Raw genomic sequence first — 16,352 nt, forward strand, 5'->3', positions numbered from 1 at the left:
TGCATCGAAACTGCACCATAGTATAAGTTGTTGAGATCACTGTGGTATGACAGAGATTGTAATGACACCAAATTTGTGGCTAGCACCGTGGTTATTTCAAGGCTAAATAGAGGGACTGAATTGGCACTGAGACTGTGAGAGGTACCGAGCCTTCTCTTCTTTTGACTGAGATTACTTAATCGTATTGTGGCACCGAGATGTTAATAGCATAGCTCCGAGACTGGGTACTATGAGATTTTGAAATTATCCGAGAACTTCAGATAAGGATCCAAATTAGTCTTGCAGTAGGACTAAATTGTCTTGTTGTTATAAACTGATCCTTCAATATTTGATGTAGGTTTTGAAACACAAAGCTCTTCAACTTGCTTTGTGATGCAACAAAACTGCATCTTTACACAATTCGCGTGTGGACCTGTGGGTTATGGGCCCACGTATACATCGGAAGCATTTCAATCACCGGCCTTCACAACAAACCTGACCAATCACCATCAACCGTGTGTCGCATAGCCGATGTATTTATTTCAATGTTTGACTTTTGTGCGCCCCAAATCTCCACCATCGATCTGTTCTGTCCGATCCAACGGCTATCGCGTCACTCGCTCGCCAGCTAGCTTCGCCGATCTCCACCATCGATCAATCCCTGTGATCCAACAGCTATCGTGCAATCTCGCGTGAATTCTTGCACGACCAATATCAGATCGAGAGCGCGCGAGAAAAGTAGTTTTCTCCTGCTACGTGTCACCCACTTGGGCTAATCGCGTGAATTTTAGAAATATTGTTTACCACCTTTAGGGCACGTGAGATACCACTTCCCACTTATCGAATACTACCACACAACCAAACCTCATGAATAAACACAAAACACAGTCATTTAGCGCAGTCTTCACTACTCCGACAGTGTAATCTTCATTAATCCAGAGAAACAAAAAACCACGAATTTAACACACAGATAATTGTATTACAGAAAAAATTATTACATATGCCCCATGGAGTGGCGGCCCTCTACCAGGTCTTACATCGATACTAGGCCTCCTCTACAAATACACGAAGACTCTATTTTATAACAGTGGAGAAACAGAGGATTGGATCATTCCAGATCCGATCTTTCCTCATAAAATCGCTAGGATCACTCAAACCAAATTACAATAAACTTTATCGATTTAACGAAAATATTGTCTTTTAGGCCACGTCGACTTCTCGAAGGTTTGAAAATTTGAATTTGATGTGGGGTGGGTTGATGCTCCTGCATCAGACTCCCGAGGTACAAAAATTTTATGACCTCCTGGTCATATGCCTTCTTCATCCCTTAGCAATTCTACCCACATCCTCTGTGGAATTGCCTTTATGATATTTTCATGAGCCGCAACAAAACCTCTGCTGTAACAAGTCCTCCCTGCTACACGATACCTCACCAAGCTTCTCGCCTCTGAGCTTAGTCTTTCGACATTTCTCTGGTTCTTTCTTCTTTGGAACCATTTGAGCACTCCTAGCTCTAGGTTGCTGCAATCTTCTCACTTTCTTCTGCCACTACCTGTACGACAATATAAAGACCATATGCTTACCAATCCTCAACGTATTTGCACCTCTTTCAATTGCACGCAAAATCTTATTCTGCTCTGATACCACTTTGATGCGGCAAAATTACATCTTTACACAATTTGCGCGTGGACCTGTGGGTTATGGGCCCACGTATACATCGGAAGCATTTCAATCAGCGGACTTCACAACAAACCTGACCAATCACCGTCAACCATGTGTCGCATAGCTGACGTATTTATTTCAACGTTTGACTTTGTGCGCCCCAAATATCCACTGTCGATCTGTTCCATCTGATCCAATGGCTATCGCATCACCCGCTCGCCAACTAGCTTGGCCGATCTCCACCGTCGATCAATTCCGCGTGATCCAATGGTTGTCGCGCAATGTCGCGTGAATTCTTGCACTACCGATATCAGATCGAGAGCGCATGAGAAAAGTAGTTTTCTCATGCTACGTGTCACCCACTTGGGCTAATTGCTTGAGTTTTAGAAATACCGTTTACCACCTTTAGGGTGTGCGAGATACCACTTCCCGCTTATCGAATACTGCCACACAACCAAACCTCACAAATAAGCACAAAACACAGAGTCATTTAGCATAGAGTCTTCACTACTCCGGCAGCACGATCTTCATTAATCCAGAGAAAAAAAACCACGAATTTAACACACAGATAATTGTATTACAAAAAAAATTATTAGATATGCCCCATGGAGTGGCGGCCCTCTACCAGGTCTTACATCGATACTGGGCCTCCTCTATAAATACACGAAGACTCTATTTTATAACAATCGAGAAATAGAGGATCGGATCATTCCAGATCCGGTCTTTCCTCATAAAATCGCTAAGATCACTCAACCAAATTACAACGAACATTATCAATTTAACGAAAATATTGTCTTTTAGACCACGTCGACTTCTCGAAGTTTTAGAAAATTGAATTTGACGTGGGGTGGGTTGATGCTCCTGCATCACTTTGATGCCCTTCTTGAAGACTGATCCTTGAATATCTCTTTTTGTTGCGCTTCCTTTGACTTCAGCAAATTAGCTCTAATACCATGTTGAAGAATCTAGGGCAATGTAGGTTAATAATATTCTTCTAGTCATGATACCTATTTGTGAGGTGTTTTTAACTTTTATTATTAGCACAATCTTCGCTTGTTATTATTAGAGTCTATCTTCTCAATTCATCAAATAGTTACCAAAACAAAAGAGACAAGAACACAAGATGTTAGGCTTTTTTCCAAGGCCAAAACCTCTCTCTCTTTGAGAGGAAAACCCGCACAAATTCTTCTTATAGAGATTCCAATTGACGAATACCAAGACGAAGACCCTTGACCTAACAGCCACCCCAAGACCAAGACACCAATCCTCTTCTTTGTCGCTGCTGAGATCATCATCTTTGCTGCACCACTGAGGTCATCACTACTGCGCCACCGACATCTTCATTACTGCTGCAACACCATTACTGCACCTTCATCGAGGTCTTCATTAACGAGATCTCCATATTGAGATATGTATATATATGCATGAGAGCTACACCTAGATCCACTGAGACCATGACTGTCTCACCATAGTTGTACCTTCATCAAGATCATAACCTTGTGACTATGTCTCCATCAAGATCGAGACCATAACTATGCTAGGATCATGACTGTAACTTGAAGTATGTTGAGACAGAGTGTGTCACTATGAGATCTTTTCATCATAATTATGTCGAGACTGTGTGTGCTACTGTGGGATCTCTGAGATCATCTTCATCACCGAGACTATGACTGTGTTTTCTTCCTACACTGAGATCTTCACCGAGACTGTGACTGTGTTCTCCTTGCACCGAGATCTTCCTTGTCACAACTATGCCGAGATTGTCCCTCTGTGGTACCCATCCGAAAGTGTCTCATTGTTTTTGCCATCTGAAATTTCAGAGGTGTATATGCGAAGATCTCAGACCTATACCCATTTGGAAATCACAGAGAATTCGAGTTCTGCTCTTCTTTTGTGCAGACCCTAGCTGGGTACATATAGTAGTTTGTCCACCACATTTGAGCCAACATGACATAGTGAACCGTTGTGTCTCCTTATGACTGCTTTTAATTCGATTTTGCAGGCCGACATGACGAAGAGGATTGTGCTTATCGTTTGGAGGGCTTCTTGACATTGTTTATGACTCAAATACATTTGATACATGCCCAAGAAGGGTTCTTCATGACATTGGCTCTCTGACCTTTAAAGATAAATCCTAAGGCCCTCAATGGGAGCCATCTATACATAAAAATTCTTGCTCATGAAACCCATGAAGTAAGCATAATAATAAATTTATTTTCTTGTTTACAAAAATCATAATTACAATGTCATTATGAAGACCAAACCTAGTTACACTTTCTTTAACACTTCAGGTAGTAGCTGCATGTCTCCTCTTCTTCGCATCTCATCATATTGAGCTTTTATCTTTTTGGAGCCAATCTATGACAGGGTTTAGGCCATCAATCTTTCATATCACTTTCCTCCAGACATTATTAGTAGAGGCCTTATATTGAGCCAATCGAAGTAAAGCTAATCATAGCTTCCTCTAATCATGAAAATGATCTTCATTTTCATCGAAATGTACATATCAGGTTATCTTCTTGTACTGCGACCTCTCAATCCCAAGATGATGTAGACATCTTGACCACATAATCCTCAAAGGATTATCAAAGCCATCCACTCAATCCATGTATACAATGAATTGAGTTCAAAAACAAATGTTTGTCTCAACTGTCATTATCCATTTCTGCAACATTCTTCCATGTAGCAAAACCATATACCAACCAGATAACCAGTACCAAAACATCAATATCATAATCACCTCAACACGATGGCCTTTTGTCAAGATATTAGATTTTGCTTACTTAATAAACATCCTTCTGCATATTGTACAAATATCCTTCTCCATACTTCTCATTTTTCAATCAAAGTGGTCATGGATCGAATTGTGGTTGCAATATCTTTTTCTTTGGAGTTGTCATTGTCGACTCTGTTTCTTCAGGAGATCATATGTGATGTTGACCAATATCATCAAACGAATTCTCCTTCTAGCCTCTTCACATGCTCTTGCAATATGTCCTATTAGGGATCCAAGTCACAACCCAAGTAGATCATCAATATCATAGTTGTCAAATTATAATGGCCTTTTGGACATGGTCTCAAATTCTACAATTTGTCTCCTTCTGAAGTCAACATGCTTTATCTCCATATTGCAACAATATTCTGCTTCATCTTTCAATCATCAATGTATTCTTGAAATGAACTCATCAACTTGATGCTTCAACATCATTTTCATCAAGGTCCTTACAGTTCCCTCTTTCCATCATGCTCATCATTTTCAAGTAGTCATCCACAAGCATGAGTGCTGATTTGCTTTTCCATCCTTTTCATCTTGCTTCCTTTATTATGTACTTGCATTTTTTACTGACAAAGTACAACCAAGCAAAATATACAAAGACAAGAGCATGATGTCAATTTTGTGCATCTAGGGTTTTTGTGGTTTATCAGAAGGGTTCTAGTTACAAACCCTATATTTCTTGATCTAAGCCTTATTAGGGTTTTAGCGAAAACACCAACTCTAGGGTTTTGAATTTCAAGCCCTTGGTTTACTCAATTCAACCCTTGCTAGGGTTTTACCACATGCCCTAGATTAACCTTTCAAAATTGGATCTACAAACTCTACATGTTAAGAGCTAGGGTTTTCTTAGAGGGAAGAACCAATTAGGATTATGGTTTTTACTCCTAGGGTTAGTTCATTCCAAAGAGTCTTTAAGACCTTACATACCTATAAACCCTAGATTTTCAAAATATGCAATAGGTTAATTGCAAAATCTGAAGGACTTTTCAGACCCTTTATCTTTACCATAATCTTGACTCACAACTTAAAAGTTAAAACAAATTGTAGATACCTCTTGCCATGCCTTCTTCTTCGCATGAATTTGGTCCTTGTTCAATCGACAAGGGCCGATCATTCTTCAACAAAGATACTCCATGGTTCACAAGATCATGATCACAACAAGATGACTCTACTTCTTTCAAATCGCTTTTGATCACCTTTACTCAAAAGAGATAACTTTGTTAGGATATTCCAACACATAGGAAATAATTAAGACAGGTTGGGATGGGATTGAAGGATGTACAAAGATGACACAATAGGAGAAGGAAGGAGGCGTTAGAGCCTACCCCCCTAGTGACAACTTCCTAAACTCCAACCATAAATCAAAGTTTAGTAAACTTCGCCTCTGTGAGAGCTTACACACTTCCATGTGAAAGTGGCGTAGAAGATCACAGGCATACTTGGACTGGGAAAGGGAAATACTTTCTTTGGATTGCAAGACTTGAAGACCAAGAAAATAATGCAAGTGTCCTAAGTCTGTCATTTGAAACTACATTTTAAGGCTGGACTTCACATGGTTTATAAGGTTGGGATCACTACCAGTAAGGATAAGATCATCAACATAAAGAACAAGAATGATAAGAGACTTACCCACTTTCTTGGTGTAGACAATATTGTCAGAATGACACCTAGAAAAGCCAGTATCTAAAAGAAAGTTATCCATTTTGGCATACTAGGCTTGCTTGAGACCATAAAGGGAGACATCTTTACAAAGGCTCTCACAGAGGCGAAGTTTACTAAACTTCGATTTATGGTTGGAGTTCAGGAAGTTGTCACTAAGGGGTGATAGGCTCTAATGTCTCCTTCCTTCTCCTATTGTGTCATCTTTGTATATCCTTCAATCCTATCCCAAGTTGTTCTTAAGGGGGGATGTTAGGATATTCCGACACATAGGAAATAATTAAGTACAACTTGGTCTGGTGTATAGTTAGGTAAAGTGTGTTTCTTTAGTATGTACTTTTTGTAACTTACAACCTGATGGTGACGATATGTTCTAGACATGAAGTGATCCAACAATTCATTCTCTCCTCGGTATTACCGACACTTATTCTGTGGCTTAACACCCGATTGGTCCATGATCTCTATTTAAAGAGCATGGAGGGTCATTTGCTAGGTGACCGTTCATGAGAGAAGCTTATGTAAATTTTCTTTTTTTACATTAATAAATTGCCTGAAGTGGCCGTGTTGGCTCAAGCCGTGGATTGTTTCCCTCTTTGAGGGTTTTAACCACGTCAAGAATATTGGTGTACCGATATGTGATCTGTTTGTGAGCTGTGTCCTTTGATGTTCTATTTAAGGAACTTACCTTGCAAATTCCTACAAGCTTCAGGTCATGATCCACACTATTATTCATCAACGTTGTCATGGTGCTAACCCCAGGTATATAGAGCGAATCCACAAAGTCGTTGTTCTTCATAGAGTCACAAGCCATTGGTGACAAAAAAATGACGAGACATAAGTGATGTCACATAAGTATAATTCGAGCCTCAAAGTTTTTCAAACCGACAAATTGCAGACGAGTTCTTCAGAAATACATATATAATGTGCGAGCCATTAAAATAATCCATGAGAAGAACTCTGAAGAATAATCCATCGAGCAAATCAAACTACACGTATAATGCATTGAGCCATAACTAGATAATTCTGATGCCATGGTGTTGCTACAATACGATGATTACCTAATCCCAAGCCACTGTATCAACAAATTCTTACGACCATGAGCAATGGCAGAATTCAAATGATAGTCCTGAACCACAGTCGACAAGCGAGAGACTTGGCAAACGTCAAGACTGTAATATGTGCCTCGTTCGAATCATATAATGCATATTTCATAAATCGAGACAATTTACAATAGAGATATATCGATGCATAAAGACATTGATATGTCGCAGAGAATGTGAAAATGACCGCCAAAAATGAATCGTGTCACAAGTTCCAAACTTCTATCACATTTAAAGTGATATTATGAAGATGTGCCACATCATTGTATTGTGAACCATCTTCTAATCATGTCTCAATTTACAAAGATCATTGTAATGTATTATTCCTCACAAAATTAATGTATGCGAGCCATCACAGGTGTGAGCCAATAAACCATAGGTGCGAGTCTCAAGGTGCCATAGCCTACTCTCGACGAGGAGAAGCTCCTAACATCCGAATCTAGGATCATAGTTATCATGTTGCACTACTTGATCTAGAAATATGCATAGATCAATCAACGAGAAGTTTGGGTATCCTACAAAATATGCATATGCACAAACATGCGTGTATTTTGTTGGTATTTAGAGCCCGTAAACAATTTTATAAGAAAGAAAATGCACACAAAATAGAAACTAAATTCACACAGATTAGACACAGATTTGATGTGGTATGTGAAAATTCCTTGAAATGTAGTGACTAAAATTCATTTTCCTATCTGATTATTCAGTTTATTATTTTTTTGATTATTATCAAACTAATCACATTGCAATATTTGCACAAAATAAAATAAACGGCGCAGGAATAATAATACTGGAAACTGAGAAATGCTAGTGCACAAAAATTATGACATTGTTGTTTTTAGACAAATGTCCCCAGAAAAACCCAATGTGGGAAAACCAGTGCAGCAGTGAGGGTTTTTACTATTATCCAACAACAAAATTTATGAGTACAATAAAATTTTGCCAAACTAGCGATTCTATCCAATAGAAATAATGGAAAAAATATAATGAGGGATTTTACCCTCTCTCCAGGCAATCCCAACTCAGTTTGACCTCTGAAAAACAAGTTGTCCAAATCCTCTGCGCAGGCCCTGTGTCACACTTGCACAGACCCTCTCACGCTTAGCCTGAAACTAAGGCTAATCAAGTCGTCATACCTGCTGGTGACTGGGAAACTGTCTATTCGACATTTGTAAATCCTCTTGGTCTCTCGAATTGAAAACATCCTTCCCCTCAACCAAATTGAATTGCTCTTCTGAAGCAATTGCATTGCTTCCTGAAGAATAATTTTGGCCTCCTCTTTTTTACTCTCCGGAACTGGAAACTCCTATGGAATATTCTTGTGCTGCCCCTTTGCCACTTGCTACTCACCCACTGCCTCCTCTTTTTTACTCTCCGGAACTGGAAACTCCTATGGAATATTCTTGTGCTGCCCCTTTGCCACTTGCTACTCACCCACTGGCTCGATCTCCACTACTGAATCACTCTTGCCATTGGGAATTTGAACTGCCTAGGCAACTGAGTATCTGCTCTGGTGTGTTCTCCATCTACCCATCGACCTCTTCTTATAATATGCAGTTGGGACTCCAACGTCCAAGATTAAAACTTAATCGATAGCTGAGATCATCTCCAAGTTGATTTGTGTGAGTTTCTAGAGAATTCTCACTTTTCTCAATAATCTACTATTAATTAACCATTTTTCCTAAGTTAGACTTAGGAAATTTTTAATTATTGTCAATTAATTTAATTGAGCCATCTCTAGGTGGGATTTCCAAAAATGATTTATGGGTTTTGGAGAACTCGTGTTTTAGCCTCTCCACAAAGTCTTGAGACTAGAACACCATCTGATGCTACAAAAAATAACACTCCCTCTTAGCGAGGAAGGTGTTCTCACCAAACTCTGTCTTTGTAAGATCTTCCAACTACGCCGCTGATGTCTGACAACTATATCTATCTGCCACTGCTCACCAACCACTGCGCTAAATCTGATTCATCTGCCACAGACTATAGCTGAACCATGCTGCATCTGCACTGTTGCTGACATTGCACTATACTGCTGCCAACTTTGCATCTGCACTGCAACCCAACGAATACTCCCTCTCAACTGTTGATGTTGCTGTTGCAACTACTGCAACTGAGAAGCATCGAAAATACTGAACCGTCTTTGTGCTGCTACTGCCTCCTAAGTCTCAGAGTGCTGCTAGCCTCCGCACTGCCTACTGGGAAATCTACCCTGTATTGACTCTGCCACTGAGCTTCTTGCTCTGTTATCAACACTGCTCTACGCTCATTAGCTTCTGATTGCAATTAGTCTGCAACTTTCACTTTGGAATCTGATTGCTTCAATTGACACGGATCCTCCTGCTACTTAAACTGTGGACCCCCGTAGCAAGGTAATGATCCATGAGGAAACACCATCCGATGCTCGCCTCATTGGACCTTGCCCAAATCTCTGCGTAACTCTGGGACTAATGTTCCATATTGCCCCATCTCACTCCTAGAGGTATAACTGCATACATGGCAAATTGTTCCTCCAACTAGGAGGACACGTTGTTTATCTTTGCAGATGTTGCTGCCTGATCTTGCTTCTCCTCCTTGTCCTTCTTCCTCTAAGGACATTGGGTACTGTAGTGGCTAATCTCTTCACACTTGAAGCATTTGATCTTAGATAGATCATTTTTCTTCTTCTTCTCTCCCTACGAGCCTAGTCCCTAACTGGGACTCTTGCCTTCCCCTTTGATTCAAGGGCCACATTGTCTTCCCCATTCACACCCTACGATCCCTTGTTGCTACTGCCACTGATGGAGTTTTTCACTAGATATCGCCTCATCTCCTCCTACTGCAGGCTTGACCACATTTTGTCCCACCCAACTAATGTATCTCGTCCCAAAATGCCTTGGACGAATCTTTCCCATTCCTGTGAGACACTGTTTAAGGCCAAACGCACAAGCTCTATAGCTTGAGGTGCTTCTCCTATGGCTGCAAGTTGATCCCGGATATCCTAAATTCTGGTGAGAAAGGGATCTATGCCTTTACCCTTCTACATCCTAGTATTCCACAATGTCTCTTTTAGAAACATCTTCTGTTGCTCAAAAGGATTCTGGTATAACTCTGCGAGAGCATCCCACTTCTCCTTCGCTGTATTTTTGCCAGATATGTGTGAGACTATATGTTCCTAGACTCCATTCAGGATCTTCTCCTTCGCTTTGGCCATCTCTTTCCTGAATGTTGCTAACTGTTGTTGGTCTGTAGGTTTTGCCACAACATTGTCTGCATAAGTTTTCAGACCCTCCTCATCGAGGAGAAATGACATTTTGGCCTTCCAGATGATATAGTTGGAGGAACCGTCCAATCTGTCATGATCTCTAAGCTTGACAGTGGCCATTTCTATAAAAAACTCGACTTGTGCTGGAAATCTCCCAATTTCTCCTGCTAGCTCTGCTATTCACACTCCGTTCTGGAGTGAGAAAAATATGCTTGTTGCAGCCGGAAATATTGGATTTTTGAACTAGAAACCCTCTGAGAGAAATCTCCCTTTGTGTGTGCATTTTCTCTTCCACCCGACATTGATTCTGCTCCTGCAAACTGTTGCAAAGCCCTCTGTGCCCAGACAAGAAATCTACTCTACGAAATACTGCGCTGCTGCTCCCTTTGCTTGCTGGAATTGCTTCCTCGGACAAATCAAACTTTCCTGCCACCTGCAACTGGAAAATCAAACCCTTGTCCAACAATTTGCATTCCTTAGCTAGGCATTGCACAACCCCATAAAATTTTGGCCTGCTGCTCCCTCTCAATAGCGAAATTTTCTTCTTCCAACTCGGAGCCCCCTGTCCATCAAATATGCTCTGATACCATGTGAAAATTCCTTGAAATGCAGCATCTGGAATTAATTCTCCTAACCGATTATTCAATTTACTAATTTTTAATAAAATAAACGTTGCAGAAATAAAAATACTGGAAACTAAGAAATGTTAGTGCACAAAAATTATGACACATTTGTTTTTGGACAAATGTCCTTGGAAAAACCCAATGTGGGAAAATTGGTGCAATAGTGAGGGTTTTCATTATTATGCAACAACACAATTTCTTAGTACAATAAAATGTCGCCAAATTGGCGATTCTATCTAATTGAAGTACTAGCAAAAATATACTGAGGGATTTTACCGTCTCTCCAAGCAATCTAAGCTTAGTTTGACCTCTGAAAAGCAAGTTGTCCAAACCCTCTGCGCAAGCCCTATGTCACTTCTGCGCAGACCCTCTCATGCTCAACCTGGAATTGATGCTAATCAACCTGTCCTGCTCGCTGCTGATTGGAAAACTATCTCTATGGCACTCTCGAAAATCCTTCGAGCCTCTTGGAACTAAAAACGTGCTTCCCCTTAGCCAAATCGAACTACTCTGCTGAAGCAACTGCGCAGTCCCTCCGCTACTTCTCGAAGAATAATTTCGGCCTTCCCTTTCTGACTCTCTAGAATAGTGTTGTTCTGCTCCTCTGCCACCTGCTATTCACCCACTAGCTTGATCTCCACTGGTAAACTAATTCTGCTGTTGGGAATTTGAATTGCTTAGGCCAACTGAGTATCCGCTCTAGTGTGTTCTCCATCTACCCATCGACCTCTTCTTATAATCTCCAGTTGGGACTCCAACGACCAAGATTAAAAGTTAATCGATGGCTGAGATGATCCCCAAGTCGATCTGTGAGAGTTTTTAGAGAATTCTCACTTTTCTCAACTAATTACTATTAATTAATCATTTTTCGTAAGTTAGACCTAGGAATTTTTTAATTATGGTCAATTAATTTGATTGAGCCTTCTATCAATGGTATTTCCAGAAACGATTTTTGGGTTTTAGAGAACCCTCTCCACAAAGTCACGAGACTAGAACACTAGAACACCATTCGATGCTACAAAAACTAACATGGTAAAACCTTGAAAGTGTGTCAAGTAAACCTCCACGAGGCAAGAGATTGGGATGCTTATTATTCAAGGTCAACAATGACTCTTCAACAATACAACAAGCCTCTCATGCAACTATCTTTTAACTGTTGTCATTTTAATAATCTCCACCTTGACAACAATTTTCCTAATCCCTTGCCCATGCCCATTCATCATCTTTTCTGCAAGCCAAGAGAAGGCAAACACCACCACAACTTCTCTATCAAAACTGGTTTTGTGAACATGTCTACACAATTCTCCTATGTGTGGACCTTTTTGAGAGCTACTTCGCCGCCATCAATTACCTATCTTACAAAATGGTATTTTACATTAATATGTTTAGTCTTGTTGTGATAAGTCGGATTATTAGCCAAATAGATAGCACTATGATTGTCACATAATACATTCACTTTCTTCTGCATCCTTCCAAGCTCACCCAATGGACCTTTCAACTAGATTGCCTCTTTACAGGCATGTGAAGCAGCTATATATTCTACCTTAGTAGTGGATAAAACAACTGTTTCCTAAAGCTTTGACATCCAAATAATTGTTCCATCTGCAAGAGTAAAGACATATTTTGTAGTAGATCTTCTCTTGTCCAAGTCACCAACATAATCTAAATCAACATATCTACAGACTAAATCACCGCAACCATTAATGATGACACAATCGTCACTTGTGCCTCTCAAATACCGAAGCACCCATTTCATTGTTCCTCAATGTTCTTTTCTTGGATTTTCCATGAAACTATTGACAACTCCATCAGCATGTGAAATGTCAAGTCTTGTACAATCGCATACATTAATGTACCTACTGCATTTGCATATTTGCATATGGTACATGAGACATATATTCCTTTTCTTCATCAATTATAGGACTTAAACCCGAAGAAAGCTTAAAATGGGAAGCTAAAGAAACATTAATAGGTTTCACATTGTTCATATGGAACTTTACAAGTATTTTCTCCTCATCCTTATGCTGTGAACCAGAGCTTTCTGTTTTTCTTGTCTTTAAGTATCTCCATGCCCAATATTTGTTTTGCAGTTACTTATGCTCAGACTCAGATAACCAGAGCTTTCCATTTTTCCTATCTCTGTGTATCTCCATGCCCATGATTTGTTTTGCATCTCCAAGATTCTTCATATCAAACGTCCTAGAAATTTGAGCCTTTAACCTGTTGATCTCTTCTATGCTTTTGCTTGCAATAAGCATATCACCAACATACAAAACCAAGATAATGAATATACCATTGAAATCTTTAAAATACACACCATGATCATTTTCACTTCTAATGAAGTTTTGGTTCACCATGAAGGAGTCAAACTACTTGTACCATCTTTAAAATACACACAATGATCAGTTTCACTTCTAGTGAAGTTTTGGCTCACCATGAAGGAGTCAAACTACTTGTACCATTGCCTGGGTGATTGTCTCAGGCCATACAATGATTTCTTGAACTTGCAAACTAATGTCCTCTTGCGACCTTACACAAAACCTTCTGGCTATTCCATATAGATCTTCTCATCCAAATCTCTATGACGAAAAAATATTTTAACATATAACTCTTCTAACTCAAGGTCAACTAATGTAGTTAATGCAAACATAGTATGAATAGAAACAAGGGTCAACTAATGCAGTTAATGCGAACATAGTACGAATAAAAACAAAGGGTCAACTAATGCAGTTAGTGCTAACATAGTACCAATAGAAACAAGTTTTGCGAACATAGTACGAATAAAAACAAGGGTCAACTAATGCAGTTAGTGCTAACATAGTACCAATAGAAACAAGTTTTACGGCTAGTGAAAAAATCTCATGAAAGTTAATACCTTGTATTTGAGAGTACCCTTTTGCTACGCACCTCGCTTTATATCTTTCAATACTTATCAACATTTCTTTTCAATTTGAAAACTCATCAACATTTCTTTTCAATTTGAAAACCCATTTACATCTGAAAACACTTCCCATATGTAGAAGTTTTACGGCTAGTGAAAAAATCTCATGAAAGTTAATACCTTGTATTTGAGAGTACCCTTTTGCTACGCACCTCGCTTTATATCTTTCAATACTTATCAACATTTCTTTTCAATTTGAAAACTCATCAACATTTCTTTTCAATTTGAAAACCCATTTACATCTGAAAACACTTCCCATATGTAGAAGTTCTACAAGATTTACTCCCATCAACATTTCTTTTCAATTTGAAAACCCATTTACATCCAACAACACTTCCCCTATGTAGAAGTTCTACAAGATTTCAGGTTTTGTTTTTGGCCAATGAAAATCCATTTCCTCATTTCCTCATCCATAGCCTTCTTCCATTTTTCACTATCCGTATCATCCATTGCTTTCTAATAACAAGAAGGTTCCCATCCTCATTAATCAAAGCAACAAATGAAGTAAAATCTTCATACCTCTTGTGTGCTCTTCTTTCCCTTGTAGACCTCCTAAGAGTGACTAGTTGCTGAACTTCTACACTTTCCTTTATATTAAAAATAAAATTATTTAAAGAGCCTGTGTAGGAAGGAAAATGGAAAAAATGACTAATACCAAGTTTGAGGTGGAGAAATTCATTGGTAAAAACAATTTTGCATTGTGGAAACTAAAGGTACAAGATTTGGTGGAACAACAAGGGTTGCACAAAGCATTAGATGGGTTAATAAAAAGACCGGTTAGGATGACAAATTTGGAATGGGAGGACTTGGATGCATGAGCTCTTAGTACTATTAGGTTTGTGCTTGGTAGATAATGTTCTCTTCAACATTGTTGAAGAAACCTCAACAACAGGTTTGTGGGATATATTGGAAACTTTATACGTGACCAAGTTTCTAACTAACAAAATTTACTTGAAGAGGCAGTTGTATAGCCTCCAGATAAAAGAAGGCACTAAAATTGTAGATCATCTAAATGTATTTAATACCCTTATTTTCCAGTTCACTAATATGATGGTTAAATTTGAAGAAGAAGAAACTTCTGGAAAAAAAGGTGGAGAAGATATAAAGGAAAGTTGAACAACTGGAAAAAAAGGTGGAGAAGATATAAAGGAAAGTTGAACAACATCACTCTTGGGAGGTCTACAAGGAAAAGAAGAACACCCAAGAGGTATGAAGATTCTGCTTCATTTGTTGCTTTAAATACTGAGGATGGGGAACCTTGTTATTAGGAAGCAATGGATGATGCAATTAGTGAAAAATGGAAGAAGGCTATGGACAAGGAAATGAATTCCTTGGCCAAAAACAAAATCTGGGATCTTGTAGAACTTCCTAAAGGGAGAAGTGTTGTCAGATGTAAATGAGTCTTCAAATTGAAAAGAAATGTCATAGGAAATATTGAATGTAAATAGGTCTTCAAATTGAAAAGAAATGTCAATGGAAGTATTGAAAGATGGATGTAGACCTAAGTGATATAGGGGAGCATGTGGAAGCATGCTAAGCTAGGACAACATGTGAAATTCTCATATACCCTAACGTTGACGGGTAGGGCCTGGAGGTGAGTGGTGTTAGCGGTGTTGGCTCACTTAGCTGATTTGGCTAGATTTGGCCAAGGAAAATCCAAAGTCAAGTTTAAAGGGGGATTGTTAGATAAACTTGACTCGGTGGTGGAGTTGAGGTTGTGTCAATGGTTATGGTTAACAATTGTTTTGGGCACCTGGTATTGGTAACTCATGATATTAAGTTCATGGTATTACATGTAATTAAAACCGTTTAAAAGGGTTGAGGATTATCCATTGTATTGAGCCAAAGTTGAGCGGTGAAAGCATAGGTTGTTAGCCGGCTTGGTTGTGTTTTATCTAAGGAAAAAAATAGATCTATTAGTGGCTGGTTTTTTCCCAGTTGGGGTTTTTCAGGGTAAATCATGGTGTACATGGTTTGAATGTCTTTTCCAGGGTAAATCATGGTTTACATGGTTTGAATGTCTTGTTTCTATGTGTGCGCTTATTATATTTATTTGTCTCATATTCTCTCTCAAAGACTAATATATTTTTGGTCTGTTAGTTGACATGGTTTGTTAATGTGTATTGCCTAGGCGTTTTGCAAGAATGATCTATTCTTTGATGCTTTTTCTGCAGGTATACATGACATTTGTGCAAGCTATTTATGGAGGTGGGGGCTGGCCATTAAGTGTATTTCTTACACCTGATTTGAAGCCCATAATGGGCGGTACATATTTCCCTCCTGATGACAAATATGGCAGGCCAGGTTTCAAGACTGTGTTGAGGTTAGTTCACATTCTAAAAAAAAAATATTTTCTTTCTCATTGCTA

At 39.1% G+C, this 16,352-nt stretch overlaps 1 protein-coding gene across 4 annotated transcripts in view; it reads left to right on the forward strand.

Annotated features, from left to right (window-relative positions):
• The window catches only part of LOC149200374 (catalytics), a 347,379-nt gene that overhangs the window by 179,401 nt on the left and 151,626 nt on the right, over positions 1–16,352 (forward strand). For all 4 annotated transcript variants that reach the window (XM_089402703.1, XM_089402702.1, XM_089402704.1 and 1 more), the window contains exon 7: positions 16,159–16,307. In XM_089402703.1, the coding sequence (XP_089258829.1) occupies positions 16,159–16,307 (149 nt within the window). The remainder of the gene's footprint in view (positions 1–16,158; positions 16,308–16,352) is intronic.

This window comes from Pinus tabuliformis, chromosome 2_1, assembly GCF_031772625.1.
Source record: "Pinus tabuliformis cultivar Carrire ecotype Pingquan chromosome 2_1, CPIR1, whole genome shotgun sequence".
NCBI classification, from domain to species: Eukaryota; Viridiplantae; Streptophyta; class Pinopsida; order Pinales; family Pinaceae; genus Pinus; species Pinus tabuliformis.